The sequence below is a fragment of the Periophthalmus magnuspinnatus genome, chromosome 13, assembly GCF_009829125.3.
Source record: "Periophthalmus magnuspinnatus isolate fPerMag1 chromosome 13, fPerMag1.2.pri, whole genome shotgun sequence".
In the NCBI taxonomy this organism is placed as follows: Eukaryota; Metazoa; Chordata; class Actinopteri; order Gobiiformes; family Gobiidae; genus Periophthalmus; species Periophthalmus magnuspinnatus.
This window is the reverse complement of record NC_047138.1, coordinates 29,925,114-29,948,517: the sequence shown is the minus strand read 5'-3', so window position 1 is coordinate 29,948,517 and position 23,404 is coordinate 29,925,114. Positions and strand designations below refer to the sequence as shown.

The following is a 23,404-nucleotide window of genomic DNA, read 5'->3' as shown; positions in this document are numbered from 1 at the left end:
ACATACGTGTGCACGCCGGCGGTCTCTGGCTCCACCTCGGACCTCCGCCCCCTCGGCTGTAGCAGGTCAGGAGGCTGTTGCCATGGAGACTGAAGCCTTTGTCACAGATGTACTGAACACTGGATCCTACGGTGAAATGAGAGGAGGAGAGAACTCTGCGACTATGGTCCACTTTACCCGGGTCTGGGCAGGACACCACTGTACGGAGAGACAAGAGGGACAAAAAGAGTTTAGAGACAGGTGAATGGAGAGACAAGAGAGATAAAAAGAGAGTTTAGAGACAAGTGTACGGAGAGACAAGAGGGACAAAAAGAGAGTTTAGAGACAGGTGAATGGAGAGACAAGAGGGACAAAAAGAGAGTTTAGAGACAAGTGTATGGAGGGACAAGAGGGACAAAGAGAGAGAGAGTTTAGAGACAGGTGTACGGAGAGACAAGCGGGATAAAAAGAGAGTTTAGAGACAGGTGAATGGAGAGACAAGAGGGACAAAAAGAGAGTTTAGAGACAGGTGTACGGAGAGACAAGAGGGATAAAAAGAGAGAGTTTAGAGACAGGTGTACAGAGAGACAAGATGGACAAAGAGAGAGAGAGTTTAGAGACAGGTGAATGGAGAGACAAGAGGGATAAAAAGAGAGTTTAGAGACAGGTGTACGGAGAGACAAGAGGGATAAAAAGAGAGTTTAGAGACAGGTGAATGGAGAGACAAGAGGGACAAAAAGAGAGTTTAGAGACAGGTGTACGGAGAGACAAGAGGGATAAAAAGAGAGAGTTTAGAGACAGGTGTACAGAGAGACAAGATGGACAAAGAGAGAGAGAGTTTAGAGACAGGTGAATGGAGAGACAAGAGGGACAAAAAGAGAGTTTAGAGACAAGTGTATGGAGGGACAAAGAGAGAGAGAGTTTAGAGACAGGTGTACGGAGAGACAAGCGGGATAAAAAGAGAGTTTAGAGACAGGTGTACGGAGAGACAAGAGGGATAAAAAGAGAGAGTTTAGAGACAGGTGTACAGAGAGACAAGATGGACAAAGAGAGAGAGAGTTTAGAGACAGGTGAATGGAGAGACAAGAGGGATAAAAAGAGAGTTTAGAGACAGGTGTACGGAGAGACAAGAGGGATAAAAAGAGAGAGTTTAGAGACAGGTGTACAGAGAGACAAGATGGACAAAGAGAGAGAGAGTTTAGAGACAGGTGAATGGAGAGACAAGAGGGATAAAAAGAGAGACAGTTTAGAGACAGGTGTACGGAGAGACAAGGATAAAAATAGAGACTTTGGAATCACTGTATGGACAGACGAGAGGAAAAAAAGAACGTATTTAGAAAACACCGTACGGAGAGACAAAAGGAACAAAAAGAGAAAAACTTTAGAGACAGGTGTATGGAGAGACAAGAGGGACAAAAAGAGAGTTTAGAGACAGGTGTATGGAGAGACAAGAGGGACAAAAAGAGAAAAAACTTTGAAAAACAATGTATGGAGAAACAAAAGGGACAAAAAGAGAGAGTTTGGAGAGGGTACCATGCCCCGAGTCCCTGAAGGATGGACAAAAAGAGCGAGTGAGTATGAACTTATTGATTCCTGCTCATTGCGTTATCTTTATTTTCTTATTATCTTGTCATGAGTGATGTCTGGTCGTCCGCTCACCTCTCTGGCAGCTGGGCAGGTCTCCGCTCCACGTCAGGTCCCACTGACACATGAGCAGCTCGGCGCCCTCTAGCTGAAAGCCGGGGTAGCACTGGTACGTGACCACGGTCCCCTGCACCAGGTCGGGGTGGGACGAGCTTTTCCAGCCGTTGGAGATCTCAGGCAGCTCGGGGCAGGTGTCGTTACGAGCCACTTCTGAAAAACGCAACAGGAAACTCATGTTAAAAATACAGAAACACGTGTTGTTATATAAGAGTTTTACCAATCGGACGAGTTCTATTTATAACATCAAGACTAGTTTTGAAAGTTTAAAGGCGTTGTACCCATTTTTTTTTACGTCAGATCGACTGTTATGTGTTTTTTCATGGCCGATAGCGATACCAATTGCTTAGAATCCAGAGAAACCGATCTGCCGATAAGCTCTACCGATATTTTTGTGCCGATTTTGACCATTTTCCCCCCATATTGTATTATTTTAATTCATACCAAACTCATCCAAAACCCTGGGATAAAGTAAAGTCACATTTAGCGCAATTAGTGTTCGAATAAAGGTTTATACACATTCTTTACACAGCTGTTCCACCCAAACAAAATAGCGCCCCCTGCTGCAGATTTACGGCTGACGGTAGAAGGGCAGATATATCAGTTTATATACATTTTTTTTTACATTTTAGCAACATGAAAAATGGAAGTTAATTTGAAATGTTGTGCAATGGTCTAAGTTGCTGTAAATTTTGGACTATAAGCCGCTACTTTTTTCACTTTAAACGCTACGGCTTATACAAGGGTGCGGCTAATTTATAGATTTTTACAGCCACCGGGGGCGCTCTCTAGCAGTAAATGCAAAAGTGAGACAGACGTGGGGAAAGATTATGCGATGAAGAATACACTGGTTTTGATTTTGAACATCACACACTCAGGAAATGCAAATGGTGCAGCTTTTAAGATGAAGGCAATGGATCTGGCAACAAAGAAGGAAATAGAGCCACTGCACGTAAACTTGGCATGAACGAATCGATGGTGCGACGTTGGAGGCGGCAGCGGGAAGAACTTAGTCAATGTAAAAAGACGACAAAAGCTTTCAGAGGAAATAAAAGCAGATGTCCAGTGTGTTGGTGCAGTTTTATTTTCTAAACCTGCAGGTATGTTCATCCCGTGTTGGTGCCATGCTACCGATTTTCAGGCACAGTTTGTCTTAAATTAAAACTCAAAAAACTCACCGTGTACCTGTGTAAATATCTCATGTTACAACAGATTTGTAACATGTGTTTAAGGTATTTCTCAATTCCATTATTATTTGGCACCCTGATTATTCCGTGAAGCTAATTAGATGCAAACAGCACACAGTAGACTTATTTTGACCCTATGAGCTGTTTATATAAAACATCTGTCCTGGGGCGAGACATATTGTGCTCAAATACAAGGGGGAAATCACATTAAATCTGTATTAGACCCATGCTGCCTCTTCTAGCTGCTCCCTGCCTCTCGTCTGCTCCGTGCGACTTTTAGCTGCTGCTAGCGGTGGCGTTAGCTTAGCGCTCTGTGTGACTTTTAGCTGCTGTTAGCGGTGGTGTTAGCTTAGCGCTCTGTAATCGCAGCATGTTTTAAGTCTTCTGCTCCACAAACACTGAGCACGTAATTGAAAATGGGCGTTGAACAAACACACTCCTCCACACCTGCACCAGAGACTCAGTGTTTACTCTCCCACAATGAGATTCATGAGAAATATCTCTCTCCTCCTCTCTCTTCCCTCTCTCTCCCTTTCTTTTACTCTGCCCTCTTCCATCTCTCCTCTTTCCTCTATTCTCTCTCCCCATCTCTTCCTCTGTTTATCTCCCTCTTTTCCCTCTCCCTTCCCTCTTCCCTTTCTCTCTCCCTCTCTTTCTCTCTTCCCCCTCTCTCTTACGCCTTTCTCGCTCCCACTTTTTCTCTCTTTCCTCTCTCTCTGGTGCATCTTTTTTCCCTTTAAATGCACAGGTTTTATATTATCTGTATTTCTCCCTCTCTCTCTTCCCCTATCTCCCTTTCTTTCTCTCCTCTCTCCTTCCCGCTCCTTTCTTTCTCTGTTCCCTCTCTCTGGTGTATCTCTTTTTTTCCCTTTAAATGCACAGGTTTTATCTGATATCTTTTTCTCCGTCTCACTCCCTCTCTCTTCCCCCTCTCCCTCCTTTTCTTTCTTTCTTTCTCTCTCTCTGTTCTCTCTCTGGTGTGTTTCTTTTTTCTCTTTAAATGCACAGGTTTTATCTGATCTGTTTCTCCCTCTCTTCCCCCTTTCCCTCTCTTTCTCTCTCTGTTCTCTCTCTGGTGCATCTCTTTTTTCTCTTTAAATACAGTTTTTTTTATCTGATCTGTTTCTCCCTCTCTTCCCCCTTTCCCTCTCTTTCTCTCTCTCTGTTCTCTCTGGTGCATCTCTTTTTTTCTCTTTAAATGCACAGGTTTTATCTGATCTCTGTTTCTCCCTCTCTTTCCCCTTTCCCTCTCTTTCTCTCTCTCTGTTCTCTCTCTGGTGCGTCTCTTTTTTCTCTTTAAATGCACAGGTTTTATCTGATCTCTGTGTTTGCTGTGGACTTGATGGAGGACCAGGCCAAACCAACAGACGAATCATTACTGTTTCCATTTTCAGTCTCTTCTAAAACAAAGGCGGCCATCTTTAAATTCATCTTTTTATTCATCTTTAAATCCATCTTTTTATTCATCTTTAAATCCATTTTTAAATTAATCTCGGCCAAAGCTGTTTTCCCTCCTGTTTCCTTGGTAACCACCTAAAAATGTACACTATAGATATATTTATGTATAGATTTAAACAAAATTAGCTTTCCAAGTCAGTTTTCTAAAGGTACACTGTGTAACTTCTCTTGTAGGAGGTCCACCTCCTGCTTGTTCCTATGGAGATATTAATGGTAGCCCTGGAATATCCCATAGTCTGGTATTAATCAAAACCTGCATTGAGTCACTGGTTTATATCGCTAAGAAATACATTGAAAAAAACATTCTTACTGGGTCACCTCTCCACAGATCTGACCTTTAACTTGCCCTAGTGGCATCTACGGATTGTCTCCATGGAGATAGATAGGTTTAATGTCATACTTTGAAACATTCCAGACAGAACTGATTCTCTGGCTCTGGCTTTGATGTGGCAAGTAGCAGATTTTGAATTATGGAGTTTAGTTTTACAAAAAAATGATTTTGTATAGAGTAGTGGGCGGACATGGGGGGTAGGTGAAATCTGACATTTTCTGAGCACTGAAGCCTCAAATACAAGACAATACAGGATTACTCAAACATGCAGGAATCATCTGAAACACAACTCTGGTTAAATAATGAGGAAACACTGTTGAGTTTCAAATGTCCCCGAGTTAAGGTGAGCGTGATTGACAGGTGGATGAGCCAATCAGGGACACGTATGGTCTGTTGTATCAAAGTAAATGCCTTTTTATGAGGAAAAAAATAATAAATATCACAGGGGACTGAAAAACTAGCGTATTTCTGCAGAATCAACAAGCAAAGCCCTTAACTCTGTTTATCTGAGGTGGAAGAAATGTGATTCTGTTTGTAAATGAGTGACCAATGAGCTCCTTTGTTTCACATGTGTCACTGAAATAGACTAATCTGATTGGACGATCATGTTTGGCTCTGGCTTGAGGTGCAATCAAACTGTATAAAGACATGAACAAAGTGAATGTGACGTCACTCGTAGCGTTCAAAGAGTCAATCCAGAGCAAAGCTGTTAAAGGTAACGCCCATTTCTACCCGCACCACTGTTTTTTAAGGGAACGGGCACTTAGAAACGCTGTCAATCAAACCTGTTGCTAACGCTAGTGGGAGGGACCTCGGGGAAAGAAGTTATTAATGTTCACATCTTGATTTACAGACCCAATCGTGAAATAAAAACCCCAGGATCATGTAGAGGGTTAATATGAACATTTAAGAGCAAAATGACGAGTATGACAGCAGCAGGTACAGAGAGAGGACACAGTTTATCAATAGAAAGTGAATTGGAGCCAGAGTCAATGGAGCCGGAAGTACGCACATGATCACTTCCTGTTTGTAACACGGCAACTAGCAGGTTAGCTATGTCCATTTACATAAACAGTCTATGGGCACGATGGAGGGAATGGGGACCAGACTGATCTCTCTCTGTATAAAAACACAGAGAAAGATCAGTCTGGATTTATTTGGCAGTAAAAACACATTTATATCTGAAATTCCTCACCAAAGAAGTGCACCACAAATCCGTTGCCGTATCCGTAAACGTTGGTCGCCGGGTCGGACTGGAACTGTATGGTGACGTCGGCCGTGGAGGTGTAGAGTTTGAACCTGGACTTGGAGCCTCCATAAGAGCCCAGGACTTTAGCGGTGAGGTCGTCTCCGTCATAAAAGGTCAAAAGGTCATTCACCCCGATGTTCAACCTGCACCAGACACAGAGCAGAGGGACAAGGTCAGGGAGAATAGTTACGTTAGCAGCTCTTGAGGTCAAAATAAGACTAGGCCGCATGTAATAAAAGGCGTTTTACTATCTCAAGAATTAGGAAGTGCTCGTTAGCATGATAGTTGTTGTTAGTTGTTACGACGGCACCTTTAAGATTGGGTGAGTATATTTTGCATTTGTCCCCATACAGTGTAAATGCTAATGTTGCTAATGGTTAATAGAAGCTAATTCGACTGTCTCCCTACTCTCATCTCTCTCTCCCCTCTCCTCTCTTTCCTCTTTCTCTCCCCAACTGTCCCTCTCCTCTCTCTCACCCCTCTCTCTTCTACACTCGCTCTCTCCCCTCTCTCTTCTCTCTGCCCTGTCACTCCCCTGTCCTCTCTCCCTCCTCTTCCCTCTCTGCTCTCTCTCCACTAAACACTTTCTCCCTTCTCTCTCCCCTCTCCTCTCTCCCTTCCCCAATCTCCACTTTCTCTTCTCTCACCCCTCTCTCCTCTACACACTCTCTCTCTCCTGTTTCTCCCCTCTGCACACTCTTTTCACTTTTCACCACTCTTCACTCTCTTCGCTCTCTCCCCTCTCTTTGCTCTCTCCTCTCTTCCCTTTGTCACCTCTCTCTCTTCTCCCCTTTCTTCTCTCTCCCATCCCCCCAATCTCCACTCTCTCCCCTCTCTCTTACCTCTTCCCCCCCTTCCTTCCCACTCTCTCTCTTCACACTCTCCTTCCACTCTTTGCTCTCTCCTCTCCCCTCTACTCTCTCTCCCACAACCCCAATCTCCACTCTCGCTCCTCTCTCGCTTTCTCTCACCCCTCTCTCCTGTCTCTACCCCCTCTACTCTCTCTCCTCTGCTCACACTCTCTCCCCTCTCTCTCACCTCTTTACTCTCTCAATTCTCTCTCCCCCTTCCTTCCCTCTCTTCACACCCTCTCCCCTTTTTGCTCTGTCCTCTCTCCCCTTCCTTCCCACTCGCTCATCTCTTCACACTCTCCCCTCTCTCTCCCCTGTGCCCTCTCTCCCCTCTCCTCCCCCTCCTCCTCCTCCCTTCTCCTCCCCCTCGTCATGTATTTTTAAAATGACAACAGCACAAAAAGGCCGTCAGAGGCAGAGTCGGGTCGGACGCAGCCTCTGCAGCGTTTAAAGGGCATCAGGAGCAGAGCATTATCTGCACTTATGTGAGAATGGACCAAACACAATAACACGACACACGACAGGAGCAGAGAGGAGGAGAGAGGAGCAGAGAGGTGGAGAGAGGAGCACGCAGGAGCAGAGAGGAGGAGAGAGGAGCAGAGAGAAGCAGAGAGGTGGAGAGAGGAGCAGAGAGGTGGAGAGAGGAGCACGCAGGAGCAGAGAGGTGGAGAGAGGAGCACGCAGGAGCTGAGAGGAGGAGAGAGAAGCAGAGAGGAGCAGAAAGGAGGAGAGAGGTGAAGAGAGGAGCACGCAGGAGCAGAGAGGAAGAGAGAGGAGGAAAGAGGAGCAGAGAGGAGGAGACAGGAGCAGAAAGGAGGAATGGACCAATCATAATAATACAACATGTAGTGTTGGTAAAGTTATTCAGGAAAGGTTCATTTCTGGCCTCTGAATGTGACTTTTTTAGTATCGATTCCCGCTCAAATGAGGATCTAGTTTCGATACTAGTTTTAGTATCGATCAACTTCTGATTTTTGATACTTTTAACAAACTGAGGCCAAGAATCAAAGAAAAAAAAGCAGTATATTATTTCTTTGCTTGAGATGATCCACAATTAGACATTAAACACATTTATGTCTATGATGGGAGAGAGGAGGAGGGAGAGAGGAGGGGAGAAGGAAGGAAGGAGGAGGGAGAGGGGGAAATGGGAGGAGAGAAAGAGGGAGGTGGAGGGAGAGAAGAGATAGGAGGAGGGGGAGAGGAGGAGGGAAAGTGGGAAGCGGGAGGGAGGAGGAAAAGGGAGAGAAGGAAAAAGCAGGGAGAGAGGGAGAAGGAGGAGGGGGAGAGAGGTGGAGGGAAAGAGAGAAGAAGGAGGAAAGGGGAGAGGAGGGAGAGAGGAGGAGGAAGAGCGGGAGAAGGAGGGAGGGCGAAGGAAATGTTTATTGTGATACTCTGCGATATCCCAAAGACTTAACATCTCCATGGAGACAAGCAGGTGCAGCCACCACACCGAGTTACAGGTACAGTCTGTGAAGTGGCGAGCCCGTTAGAATCATGAGTTTTAGCACAAAAACACATGTAATGGGGTCAGTTCATCCCCGTGTTCTCCCCGTGTCTTTCCCTCGCGGCTCACAGACACACACGGACTCGGCCTCCCACCAAAGTCAAATTTGTTGTAATTAAGTGAAACAGGGCTTATGTCGATGACGGGGCATCTGGAGCAAAATCTATCCGAGCTGCTCAGGCCAAAGACGATAATTAGATTTGGTTCAATTTGAGAAACACAGAAGAGAAGAAGAGAGAAGAGAAGAGAAGAGGAGGCAGGAGGAGTCTGAGCTCGAGCCTAAGGGACCAGCTGCCAACAAGATCCACACCATGAGACAATATGGAGAGAAGAGAGAGAGGAGAGAGGGAGGAGGAGAAAGAGAGGGAAAGAGGAGGAGGGAGACGGAGAGAGAGGAGCAGTCTGAGCCCGAGCCAAAGAGACAAGCTGCCAACAAGATCCACACCATGAGACAATATGGAGAGAAGAGAGGGAGGAGAGAGAGAGAGGAGGGACGGGGAGGAAGAGAGGGAGAGAGGGAGGAGGAGGGGGGGTCTGAGCTCGAGCCTAAGGGACCAGCTCCCAACAAGATCCACAGCACAGGACAATATGGAGAGAGAAGAGGGAGGAGGAGGGAGAAGAAGGGAGAGAGGGAACGAGGCAGAAGAAGAGAGAGAGGGAGAAGGAGACAGGGAGGGAGAGAGGGAGGAGGAGGGAGAAGGAGGGAGAGACGGAGAAGGAGAGTAAGGGAAGGAGGACAGAGGGTATATATATATATATATATATATATATATATATATATATATATATATATATATATATCCTGTCTCTATCCTCTTTCTTCTCTCTCTCCCCCGTCTCTCCCCTCTTCTCTCTTTCCCCTGTCTCTCCCTCATCTCCCCTCAGTGTCTTAGGGGTCCAGAGTTTATACCAGAAGGGGGGGCCCATGTAAGCCTTCCTGCCCCGGGCCCCCAAATTTCCGTCAATGGCCTTTTTTTCTGCTCTTCGACTGTTTCCCCTCTCTTATCTTTCTCTCCCCTCCCCCTCTCTCCCCTGTACACACTCTCAAAATTCATATTAGAAGAGGGGCCATGTTCTTACCCCGGGCCCCCAAATTTGTGTCGACGGCCCTGCTGATATCAATATTTTCGTTTTTTTATAAAATATCTGACAATATGAACCGATACCAGTGTTGGAACGGACACCTGTAACTGTTATTTATATTCTAATAACTATGAAATATGAAAAAGTTCAAACATTATGAGACATTCAAGGCCAAAATCAGTCTGTAAATATTCTTACTACAATTAAAAATCATGAAACCAATACCCGATCCAGCAAGTTTTTCGATATTAGCTCTGATATTTGATCCCAGTATCGGTATCGGTGCGTCCAGTTTACCTCGTCAAAGCCGTTTGAACGTGTTACTGTTCATTCACATTTTACATTCTCACAAAAAGACTGAAATCTGAACTGACAAATGAATAAAAGAATCACATTTCAGAACATGTTTGTACAGATCCAGTGTTGTAACGTAATAAAGCACCGTATTTAAGAACAAATCTGAGGTATTTGTACTTAAGTACATTTTAAAGGGGATACTTTTTACTTTTACTTTACTACGTCTGAGATCAGGTTTGTGTACTTTCTACTCTATTATATTGCTGAACTGGATTGAAAAGTGAAAGTATTTTTCTGATTGATTGATTTCCCCCGACACATTCAAAACGGCCATTGCCACCCCAATTCATAAAGCAGGAAATAAACAAGACATTAACAATTACAGACCTTTCAGTATTCTCCCCACTCTGTCTAAAACCCTTGAAAAAGTGGTAGTGGAGCAACTCACACAATATCTGGAGTATGAAAACTTACTACATCCCATGCAGTTTGGGTTCCGTGCAAACCACTCAACTGAAACTGCATGCTGTCTACTCATTGAAACAATAAAATCAACACTGGATAATGGAGGAGTGGTAGGAGCAGTTTTCTTGGATCTACGCAAAGCATTTGATACAGTCAGCCACCCTATACTACTGACAAAACTAACACATTACAAACTGTCAGCAAATTCACTGTCTTGGATTAGGTCCTATCTATCAGACCGCTCACAATGTGTCCGCATAGGCAACACCACATCCAACATCGCCTCATCCCACATCGGTGTACCGCAGGGCTCGAACATTGGCCCACTTCTCTTCTCACTATATATCAATGATTTGCCATCTGTCTGCCAGGAGGTTAACATCCAGTTGTATGCAGATGATACAGTCATATATACAGGGGGGAAAGATGCAGTTGAGGTAGATGCCAAACTTACAGTCACCATGGAAAAAGTGGCACGATGGCTTGATGAATCTTGTCTCACACTAAATGTAAAGAAAACTGCAGCTATGTACTTTACCAATAGAAAAAAACGGTCATCTTTCCCCATCATCACTGTAAACGGAGAAGACATACAAAATGTCACTGTCTTCAAATATCTGGATATAACGTTGGATCCCACTTTCACATTTAAAAAACATATAAAACACATGTGCCAGAGCCTCAAATACAACATAAAAACGTTTAGATGCATTAGAAACTCATTAACACAGGATGCAGCCCATACTTTCTTTAATGTCATGATCATGTCACGATTCTTCTACTGCATAACATGTTGGTCTCAGGCAGGCAAATCTACATTAAAACCCCTTGAATCATTGCACAAACAAGCTCTAGAAATCTTGGACAGGAAACCCCGCCTACTCCACCATTGCCATATTCTTCACAAATACACACTATTAAGCTTTGATAATATACAAAAATATGCTTCTATTCGAATGGTCCATAAAATCCTCAATAATACTGCGCCTGCACCTCTAAAACAATTTGTCCAGTTCACATCAGAAACAACCTCTAGAATTACACGGGCCTCCACCAGGGGGCAGTGTACCATCCCAAAGAGAAAAACCGCATTTGCACAATCAGCCTTTTCATACACTGCAATAAAAGAATGGAACCATCTTCCAAATGAAATAAAGAACCTATCAAATTATCATTCCTTTTCCAAAGAACTCAAAAAATGATTATGGGCTAGTCAGACTTATCAGCATTGAAATAACTGTTTTTTTATTGCTTTGTTATAATATGCAATTACCGTATTTTCCGCACTACAAGGCGCACCTAAAAGCCTTTAATTTTCTCAAAAACCCACAGTGCGCCTTATAATCCGATGCGCCTTATATATGGATCAATATTGGTCAATTATGACACCCGTAGTCAGGAGGCGTCGCCGAAATAATAGCGGTAATAACCCTTTAAGGACTGAGCACACTATGGGCCAGTATAGCTCACCTAGACCTACACTTTTATTCTTTTTTTACCATAAAAATCATGTTAAACGAAGTATCAGAATTTACTGCATTTTTTCACACAACTACTTCTATTTCACACCTCCATCCGTATTTTTTCTTTTATGCATCGAATAAATGAGTGAAAATCCCCGCAGCCCCGCGCTCTCATTCGTCACCTTCAGGACAACAGAGGCAGATTACCGTAATGATGGTAAAATATTTAGATAGCCCCGTGTCTCCGCTTTGAGACGCTGTTTGAATTTACATGAGAGCACGACTGAGCGCGGAGTTACGCTGCTGGAAAGTCCGCAACTCGCTCTATCTGCAACGACAGGATCCGACGCTATAGGGATAACGGGGAGACAGCGCCGGGCGACATACGCCACAATCTGCCAATGGATCGCAGATGCCTGGACTGATATCAGTCTCAACTGTGGTCCGAGTTTCACGAAGGCAGGAAATGTCACTGAACTGTTAAGACAACAGCAGCGACACGGATAATGGCGATTTTGACAAGGCGGAATCGGGCACTTTGAATGAGCTCGACCGACTGTTCAACTCAGACACTGAAGAGGAAGAACTCGAGGGATTCGTGAATGAGGAATGAACTGAAAAAGTGAGGCTTTACGTGTTTCTTTCACGTGTTTACAACTAAACAAGGCTGGGAGATATTGTGAATATGGACATTAACGTTTGAACAACGTTGAGTTGTTATTGCGTGTCACTATTTCGAGAGTTACTATACTTGTTTTGTGAGTTAACAAAGTTTTCAGAACGTTTTTTTATTCTATTAATAAAGTTTGACCGATTGACTTATCTGACTGTTTTGTTGACGTTCCCTTCAGTGCAGCTCCATCTCGTGGATGCGTAACACAACCCCAGCTACTACAGTAGTTTATATTCTATGCGCCTTATAATGCGGTGCGCCCTATATATGAAATTTGTTTTAAAATAGGCCATTCACTGAAGGTGCGCCTTATATTCCGATGCGCCTTATAGTGCGGAAAATATGGTAATATGAAATGTATGTCTTTTACTATGTAATGCATGCACTGACTAATAGGAATTAATGATTATTGTCTTTTATTATTGATTGTGTTAATCTCCACTGTGTAATTTTTTTTCTTTGTTTGTCAGGGACTGCAGATGAAAACTAGCTGTTTAGCTATAATCTGGTGCAGATCATCTCTGTTTTATGAGCATGTCTCTGTACATTGTCCCTTCTAATAAATAAATAAAATAAATAAAGACTGATTGTTTGAGACGTGCTGAAAAGGCTGAGGGTTTATTTTTAACACATTTGTAGTTTGAACAAAAAAAAAAATACAAATAAAAACAGATTGCTGCTGAACAAATCTTAAAATCACCACATTTGAAGCTTTATTACATCTTAAAATCTGTGTGATATACCTTTACTTTTTACTTAAAGTGCATTTTTTAAACAGATACTTATATACTTTTACTTAAGTAGTTTTTTCATGTGATACTTTTACTTAAGTATTTTATGCCCTGGTATCTGTGCAATTTTTTTATTTCTCCACCACTGTACAGATCTAAACTACAGGGTTAGAAGTTTTTTTTATGCAGAATAAGACAAGAGGTTTTGTTGTTTGTGTAGAATATTATGGCACTATTGATTTATTATTATTATTGTTATTGTGGGGGGGTAGAATCTTGATTTTGTTATCATACAATTAGAAAATTGATCACACACACAAAAAAAAAAACATTAGGATTTTCTAATTACATCGAGTCAAATTGTGGTTTTGATTAGTTTGTGGTGGATCTTGTTTTGTTTTAGTTGTAAAGATGAAGAGTTTTCCTGGAGTTTGCAGCTCGTCGGTGTTTGGTGTTTCCACCTGCACGAGGACGACAAAATGAACAGTAATGACTCATGTCGACAGGCTTCTTTTCATTTATCTGTCTCGTTTGTCACTGTCTCTGTTGAGGTGCACAAAAGAGGGCTGTGTGCACGGACACACAACGACACACACATATGCACACACATATGCACACACATACATACACACATACATACATATACACAAACACACACAGACACAGTCCAGAAAAGTGCAGTATTAGGAACAGCAAAGATACTGCACAGAACCCTCAAGCTCTGAGGCATCTGGTGGAGGTCCTGAGTGTGGAGAAGAGGATGAGAGACCAGCCACGGAGGGTGAAGAGATTTTAATTATTTTTTATATTATTACATAATGATGTAACTTTAAAAAAAGGAGAAACATTGTTATTAGATATGTGGATATGTATTTATTGAAGTATAGACACTAAACTAATAAAGAATTCAGTGTGAGTTTGTAATAAACATGTTGCATATTGTGCGTACTGTTGGACAAACTGATTATTCATCATTGCTTCTTTAACAGATGTAAAATCATGTGATCATTCAGATTACATTTCAGGAAATGAAACACAAAACGTGAAGCACAGAATAATAGAAAATAAAAGTGACGTTCTAATAATCAAAAAGCACATGAAAATACTGAATCACAAGCACATTCATTTATTTATTCATTTATCCAGAGCCTTTTTAGCTCTGGTGAAAACTGTGTGTGCATCTTCAATGAGACTGTCCAGAATGTACTTGAGAGCACTGTAGGTAGTGACAAAAGACAAGGGCACTCCCACTACTGAGCCCAATATAGGGACCACTTTGAAGCCTTCTTCTAATGCCATTAATCCCATGTAAACTGCAGAGGTGGTTAACACCTTTATTATAACGTCATGTGTTATTTTTATTCCAGCCAGTGGGGATTTCAACCCTTCAGTAAGCTCCTCTAGAGGCACACCAGACAAACGTGAGAGATTAAGCAATGTCTCAAGGTTAAGGCCAACAGATTTCTGACAGAGTATAGCAAATGACACAATGAGACCTACATTGATCAGATCAGATAAACCAGGGATTGGTATAGCTCCCCCTGCACCAGACATTACTGCGTAGAACACAATTAACTTATGTAAGTTTTGTTTCTTTTTGTTGATGATGTCCGGACTGACGTTGGGCAAAACCAGGAGAAGGGCGTCTCTTTCTTTCTCCGGCAGTTCTTTCTCAAGAGTTTTATAAAATGTAGGGAAGTCATACAAATGAAGCTCAAAAGACGACACCAGAAACACCTTTGGACACTCAACCTTCAGTTCAACAAGTTCTGCATAAGAAGAAAATTGTCATGTCAAAAAGAAGAATAATATTAACATAGATTATAGTAATGTAAATAAGAAGTACTGTACTTTTAATGCAGTCGTCTTTGATTTTCTGAAGGGTTTGATCTTTGTTAAAGTTCCTCTGGGTTCTTGCTGCATCTCTTAAATTGTGGTCGATTTTTGAACAAATGAAGTAGAAATTTTTCTTCATCTTCTGAATTTCCTGAGCAAGTTTGGCATCGTTTTCTCTGAAGCGAGTGTCAGAGATGATAATGAAAAAATCATATCTCTTAAACTCCATTTTCTTCACATACTCAGCAGCACGGAATTTAGTGGTGCCGATCCCAGGAAGATCCCAGATTTCAATATTGGGATTGTTGGGATAAGTGTATTTAGTCGGCTCCATTGTGGTTCCTACAACATCGGCAGGAGCTGCTTCGTCGTCTGTGTGATCGATTCCTCTTAAAGCGTTGACTAAGGCTGATTTGCCAGAGCCAGATTCTCCAGTGATTGCAATGGCAAGTTTTGTATTTTCAAATTCGACTAAGGCTTTTTGGGCCCAGGCTGCTGCCAAAGGGAGGTCACCCTTTTCCACTGCCTCTTTAACTTCTTCCATATCAAGTGGTAAATCTTCACATTCAGCCATGTTAGTTGCTAAAATAAATGAGAACATTTAATGTCATGGAAATAGCATTACAAGAACTCACAATACATAAAGAGTCTATTTTATAATATTTTATGTTACTTACAAAAATGTGGTGATGAGTAGAAACAAGAAGCTGGAAAATTCGATGGAAAAAAAAAAAAATACTGTCCTCACAGTCACAGCCCAGACTCACCTCTGGAGAAACTTCTGATAATACACGTCTTATAACTGGTGTATGTGGGTGTGTCGTACTGTGGTGGGGGAAGCATCACGGTGCAACGATGGGAATGAGGAAATCAGAAACCGAAACAAAGTTTTACAACAGTAATCTGACAATCTCATGTTGTTTTTAAGGTACCTCCAAAGTTTAAAAGGCAATTACTATTTTAATTTTTTTGTTTTCTGGGAGGTGGAAATGAAAGCTTTATGTTTGACTCTAATGTGCATATTTCTAATGTGCTATAATGGCATTATTGAAGAGAAGATACAAAACACAAAGTCTTACCTTCATTTAGACACAAAGATCATCCTTGTGGACCATGTACAGAACAAGGAAACCCTCAGTCTATGTTTTTCTCTCTTTCTAAATTCATTATTTGTCAGGAATCGTGAAATGATGTGAGGATTAAAATTCTATCTTTTAAAATGACTCTCCAGCGCCCCCTGCAACGTTAAAATGGGCCCGAAACATTTGTTTCCAGTATAACACTGACATGTGGAGGCAGGGTTTGATAGGCAGCCCTCAATATTTATTATAGTTTTATATCAGTTAAGTGGCAGTTTGTGGGAAAAAACACATTTATCTGACAGTTTAAACTTTCATTTCATTTATTTGTCTAATCATAACTATTGTGAAATTTAGACCGTTGTTTACATTATGGTTGCTATCTAACAAAGAATTATCTCTGTTTGTTGATGCTGTCAGGTCTGGAGAGACGCTCTGCTTTGGTCAAATGACTCTCTGTTGTGCACAACCACGTCCAGTAACCACTTTGTTACATCCTGTACAGTTTTATCTTCATGAGGTTTTTGCCGAGTCATGTTAAAATGAATAAATATTTAAAGGTCAGACAGAGGACAGGGAGCTGCAGGTGGGTTAGGGGTCAGGGGTCAGAGGTTATGGGGTTAGGGTCAGATAGTGGACAGGGAGGAGTGGTTGGATGTCATTGACAACATGTTAAACACAACACAAATAAAACAAACACTTCACCAGAGACACTTCTGTGTTTAGACAGAGACATGTTTGTGTCTCAATGCTAATGCTAATGCTAATTCTGAGGCATAATAAATATAAAACAACACCACAAATTCATCTGAATTTTAATAGGTTTATTTTATGTTTTCTGATTTTGATAAAAGTGTCTGTTAGCTTTGAGACACAGTGAGCTAGCTAACATGCTACTGCTTAGCTAACATGCTATTGTGCATGGAGGCTGTTTTAAAGAGATGAAGTTTAGGAACATAGTTATTTTTAAAAGTTAGGAAACAGATTATATTAACGTTTAGGCCTAGGCAAATAGTTAAGATGGGGCTTTGGTTAAATTTATTTATTTTTTATCTATTTATTTATTTATTTGATTGGGACAGTGAATGTTAATGAACAGACATGATTCAACATGAAAGTAAACACACCATATTATAGCCAAAGGCTAATTTACATCTGTTGTCCAAAGGGCTGGGGTCATAAAGGGGTCAGAATAAAAAACGCACATTCCACTCATTGCACATTTCACATAGTTGCACATTCCACTCATTGCACAGTCCCCATTATTTAAGAACACATTTAAGAACATGATTATGTTAAGGTGATGGAAATGGTTAAAATTAGAGTTAGGAAAGAGTTTTGTGGTAGTTAACGTGTTGGCAGAAGTACTTTTAAAAACACATTTCTAACCTACTTATCTCAACTTACACCATAAAATAAAACATAAAACTGTCAAAAACATAACATTTTATCCCTTTTCATAGCAACAGAAGCTAACACATTACCGTGGCAAACAGCTACATGATGTATTTACAACACAGAGCGACGACGACGAGGAGACGCACAAACATAACATTCAGGTCTAATGAGTTTCCAGCCAATTAACCTTTGACCTCCCCTCTCCAGTGGTTTCTTATCAGACGCTGTTGTGTGTGATGTAATATTTAATAACAGGAGAGGAGCGCTCGTGAGGGGGGAGGCTGCGGGGGCTGTGTTTCAACATAAAGAGGGTGATTTAATGATTAAGATGGAGACGTGATACAGACACTTACAGGACGAGAGGACGCCATGTTTGACGACGCAGATGCTTTTCAAACGGTTCTATAGCAACAGACTCAGTATAGATTTTATTAAACTATGGAAAAACACAAAACAATTCTAAAGTTTTAACTTGTATGATTTAGACAAAAAACACTCTGTTCCACTTTGTGATGTCATCATGTGGTAATACAGGAAGTGCTCCACTGTGTTTTTAAACTCCACACACCTTCACTAGAATCATCTGGATCAGTTCAGTCCTGGAATTGTCAGTCTACTGAATTAAAAGGAGCAGTTCACTTGAAAACTACCACTTCATGACATCACAAGGTGGAACAGAGCATTTTGAGCTTTGGAGATGTAACAGACTAATAATAAAGTGTGACTCAAACATGTGTGAATGAAACAAAACACAACCCCAGGTCTGTTTTTGAGGAGGTAACACTATTATAACATGACTTAAAGCTACAAGAGTCAGTTTTGTGTAATTAGGACCTTTAACGTTACCTGCTTTTCGATACCTGTATGGTTAATTTTCCTTGTGTGTAAATTAATGGCCAGTTTTAACCAAAAAATATGTTTGTCTTTGAATCACATGATGGAAACTGCTATTTTAAAACATCCTTAGTACTATATGACGTCTGTTTATTTATAATCATAGAAGAGAAAAGAAGTGGACAAAGTGGACTAAGTGAGTGCGACGTCACCCACAGCGTTCGGCTCCAGTCAAATGAGGCTCATCGAGGCTAGAGCAGCTATAGCGGCTAATCTGTAGCAGAGTTCGATATTTGGAATTCCGACTGTGAATATCATAGCAACCGAAGAGCCAATCAGAAGCGAGGTTGTTGAAGATAAGGCCCCTTCACTTCATGTTCATATCTTGATTTACAGACACAATAGCGGAATAAAAACACCAGGATCATGTAGAGCGGGTTAATACGAACATTTAAGACCAAAATGTCGAGTCTGACAGCAGCAGTTACAGAAAGAGGGACACAGTTTTTCAATAGAAAGTGAACTGAAGCCAAAGTCGATGGAGCCGGAAACGCACCGATGCTCACTTCCTACTTGTAACGCAAGTAGGAAGGCGGCTAGGAAGGTTAGCTACTTCCGTTTATATATACAGTCTATGATCTTTACGCGTAGTATATGTAGTATTTGTAGTACTCACACTTGTATATCGATCATGAGCCTCTTGTCCTCCTCCACGTGGATGCCCCAGATACAGTCCTGTCCTCGGTCATAAGCTTCTGGCCAGTTTGGAGACAAAACCACGCCCACCGAGTCTGTGATCTCCCCACTGCACACCGCTGCACCACGACATACACAGGACATACAAGGAAAAACCAGGAAAGAGAGTTTAAAGTGGGGCTAAACTGCGACCATAATCACTTTTCCAATAGAGCTGCTAAACTGGGCAGTACCTGGAGGAGTAAAGGGGAGAGTGAGGGGGGAGGAGGAGGTCTGGAGGTATAAGGAACAGTGTGATTGGTCTAACAGGTATCCACACTTCAAACTCCGCCCCTGCAGCCAGGTGTTTGTGATCAGAAACACCTGGTTGTAAACAGGGCAGTCTTTTGGGATGTCACCAACTACTTCAAATCTCTAAGGTCACTGGAGGCAGTTTTTGAAAGCTGCAAATTCACCTAGATTGGACTAACATTGCCCAAAATGACTAGAAACAGTAGATATTCCTATAGCAGATATTCAAACATCATATACACGGTTAAGTAATGAAAGCAGCACTTCGAGGTAAAAGGGAAAGTTTTGTTTACGTAATCAGGATACTACTTTAATCTTGTAGCTACTGTCCTTTTTAAACTAAAATAAAAGCCTTTTTTGTTATATACAGTTTTTATTGCATTAAAATACATTGCCCATTCACAGAGATAAGACGTAACTGGGTCTGATGGACAATGGGTTGGATATTTATAGAGAATGTTCTTAAGTTTAGCTTTAAATTTCTATCTCTTCCTCCCCCCTCATTCTCCCCTTTAGTCCTCCAGACCCTGCCCCTCCTCCTTCACTCTCCCCTTTAGTCCTCCAGACCCCTCCCCCTCACTCTCCCCTTTAGTCCTCCAGACCCCGCCCCCTCCTCCCTCACTCCCCCCTTTAGTCATCCAGACCCCGCCCCCTCCTCCCCCTCACTCTCCCCTTTAGTCCTCCAGACCCTGCCCCTCCTCCTTCACTCTCCCCTTTAGTCCTCCAGACCCCTCCTCCCTCACTCCCCCCTTTAGTCATCCAGACCCCGCCCCCTCCTCCCCCTCACTCTCCTCTTTAGTCCTCCAGACCCCGCCCCCTCCTCCCCCTCACTCTCCTCTTTAGTCCTCCAGACCCCGCCCCTCCTCCCCCCTCACTCCCCCCTTTAGTCCTCCAGACCCCGCCCCCTCCTCCACCTCACTCTCCCCTTTAGGCCACAGGTACTGCCCACTTTAGGAGCACAACTGTGGTTATGGAAGTAAAATTCCCATTCATTTTTCCCCATAGACTTTCCAAAAAATATATATAATTAAAAGTTTAAAAGCTGCTCAGGGCTAATCAGCTCTGTGGTAACTATCATTATTATTATAACTAGTTAGCATATAGCAGGTTAGCATCTTTCAAGAAGTCTACGGAAAAAATGAATGGAAAACCGGAGCGGACTTCAAAGGGGCGGGACTGTTGAGCTCCATTTGAAATGCGGTGATGGGCAGGGATGAGGTGTTCAGTCCCACTTTAAGTTCATTTTTAAAGTGGTCCATTTGATTTACATTCTGCCCCTTTTGTTTTATTAAATTTTCCTAATATAACCTGAGCATGTCTGACCTCTACAGGCGGGTTCGGTGTCGTTCCATTGCGGGTCGTCGGGGTTGGTGCACTCTATGCTGACCGACCCCTGCTCCAGAGTGTAACCCGCCTCACACGAGAACTCCACTACTGCCCCCACTGCCCAGGAGGGGTCACTGCTGGTCATGTTCCCATACTTCACAAAGGGCTCGTAGCAGTGGCCCGGAGCAAACGCTGTAGACAGAGAGACAGAGACGGGATTATTTTCAATGAGCAAAATACAGTGCTCATAACAGAAGGAAAACCAAATAAAAATATGCTTTATTAATTTAAAGAAGACCTATTGTGCTTGTGTCTGCTATATAGTTAGAATCTATGACGCACATAGACTGTATAAAGAAGTGAACTAAGTGAGTGTGATTCACCCACAGCGTTCAGCTCCAGTCAAATGAAGCTCATCGAGGCTAGAGCAGGTATAGCGGCTAATTTGGAGCAGAGTTACGTATTTGGAGTTCTGACCACAAGTATCATAGCAACCAAAAAGCCAATACAGAGCGAGTTTGCAGAAGATAACTGTCACAAGCCACATTTTCTGCTCCATGTCTTGTCTCCTGTCCTGCCCCTTCCCTCCTCCCACCTGCCGGAGCCGGAGCTGGGCTGAGCCCCGGCTCCTCCCGCGCGCACCTGCAGCTCATCAGCACAATCAACATCACCTGCCGTGGATAAAAGGAGCGAGGACCAGACACACGGTGCCAGATCGTCCGCGTGTCAACGTGAATATCTAGCTTGCTCTTGCTTTTTGGTATTTTTGCTCTCGTTACCTTGCTCATTGGAATTTTTATGCTACTCTTCAGATCCTGCTCTCTGGACCGTCCCAGCTTACGCGCTCCTGGCTCTGCTCCTGCTTCCCAGTCCTGGTACAGTCTTGTCTTGTCTCATCTCTGCACTCCATGTTTCTGGACCCCACCCTGCTCTTCTCCCTGGCTCTGGTCGACCTGTCTCCGCCTCTGCGCCCCAGGTTCCCGGACCCCGGCTCGCATCTTGCTCCCCACTCCAGCGCCGCCGTCTCTCCCACACGCCCCGTCCTGCCCCTGGATCCTTGCCCCTGTCCCATCGCCAGATCAACCCACATTATTGATTGTATTTTCACAACCTGTAAATAAACACTGTAAATTCTCCCCGAGTCTTGCGTTTCTTGGTCCGATTAGCCAGCTTTACGACAATGACACTCATTCCTGCCCACACCTCCACCTAACGCTAGCAGGAGTGACCTCGGGGAAAGAAGGCGCCTGATTTGTCTGTTATTAATGTTCATATCTTGATTTACAGACACAATAGTGAAATAAAAACACAAACATTTTAAGACCAAAATGACGAGTCTGACAGCAGCAGGTACAGAGAGAGGACACAGTTTTTCATTGTAAAGTGAAAGCAGTTTGGAGCCAGAGTCGATGGAGCCAGAGTCGATGGAGCCGGAATCACGCCCATGATCACTTCCTATTTGGAACGCAGCAGCTAGCAGGTTAGCTATGTCCATTTATATAAACAGACTATGACGAAACCTTTGAATCATTATGTTATAATTTGGACATTTTAAGTCACAATATTCATCTGCTGACTTCTGCGGTGTCCAATGGGAGCTGACGTCGCCGTAAACATCATCACAACAAAAGTGCAGTGGTGCCGGCCCCTCTGATGGATAGCTACAGATTATATTAGCACCAACTTTTTTTTCCATTTGTGCCAAAATGGTGATGTGACACTGCCGAATCCTCCTTACATCACAGATTATGGAAATAAATTTGAACAAAGTAGTAGTAAGCAGTGTCCGTTTACTGATTTTGCATAATAAGTCTCCTTAAAAGATATGATTTTTTTTTTATCTGGTAGTAGTAGCAGTTACTAGTAGATATGAACATTAATAACAGACAAATCAGGCGCCTTCGTTCATCCCAATAAGGTTAACAACAGGTTTGATTGACAGCTTATCAAACCAGCGATGCGAGGTAACAGCTTCGCTCCAGATTGGCTCTTTGGTTGCTATGATACTCGCAGTCGGAATTCCAGATATTGAAGGTAACGATGAGAATCCATCTTGATCCTGTGCACTTGTTTCTAATGGTCAATGAAAAGCTTGGGTGATTTTAATAGCGAGATTTCAGCCAGTTTTCTGTCAGTAAAAACAGCAAATAATTCCGACCTGTCCTCCAGCTCAGTTTAAACGAGGCCTATAGGGATCATTCTACAATAGCGCGATACAACGTGAGCGCCACCTATCCCACCCTCCATGCGTCGGTGTATCAAACATGTAAACACGTATAACCTCCGGAGTGGTCTGTCTGTGTGTGTGTGAGCTCACCCTGATATCTGAGGGCCACACCAGTAGAGGTCCCCGTTGCGTCTGTAGTGAATTCGATGAACAGGAACCTGGAGGAGCTGAGCAGGCCCTCGTTTGGGAGGTACTCGACTTCATACGAGTCGTACAACACCGCGGCGTCAATGCTGTTCCCATTCTTAATCACCAACCTCGACACAAAAACACGAAAGAGACAAGAGGAAATACCATTATAACTTTAACTGACCATGGCCAAAACAAAACTAAAATATAACTTCTTGCTATTACTACTACACCACCTAATACCAGTACTGTACTACTACTGCAACTACGATTCTTGGTGCGTTTATACTTGTTTGGTTGAAGTCCAGTTTAGTCCTGATGTAGACTTGATTCGGTCCTGTTCTAGTCACGGTTTAGTCCTGGTTTAGTCCCAAATTTAGTCCCAGTTTAGTCCTAATTTTGGTGTTGTGTATTTGCAATGTTTGGACGTTCCCATAAAACACTGATATCCAGGTTTGTTCTGTTATAATTTGGTGTTTTGGTTCAAGACAATTATCCAATCAGAAGGCAGAATGAGCGTCACATGACTCTCTCAAACTGACAGTGAGACTCTCTGTACGTGTCTCTCTCTGTAGGTTCAGGCTCAGTTATGATGTAATACAATTTTTAAACAATA

General features: G+C 42.7%; 1 protein-coding gene across 1 annotated transcript in view; it reads right to left on the bottom strand.

Annotated features, from left to right (window-relative positions):
• LOC117379909 (seizure protein 6 homolog) overlaps positions 1-23,404 on the bottom strand; it is a 74,721-nt gene that overhangs the window by 9,619 nt on the left and 41,698 nt on the right. Inside the window, 6 exon segments of the mRNA XM_055225824.1 lie at positions 7-198; positions 1,639-1,833; positions 5,852-6,048; positions 18,796-18,934; positions 20,430-20,624; positions 22,750-22,916. Coding sequence (XP_055081799.1) covers positions 7-198; positions 1,639-1,833; positions 5,852-6,048; positions 18,796-18,934; positions 20,430-20,624; positions 22,750-22,916 — 1,085 coding nt within the window.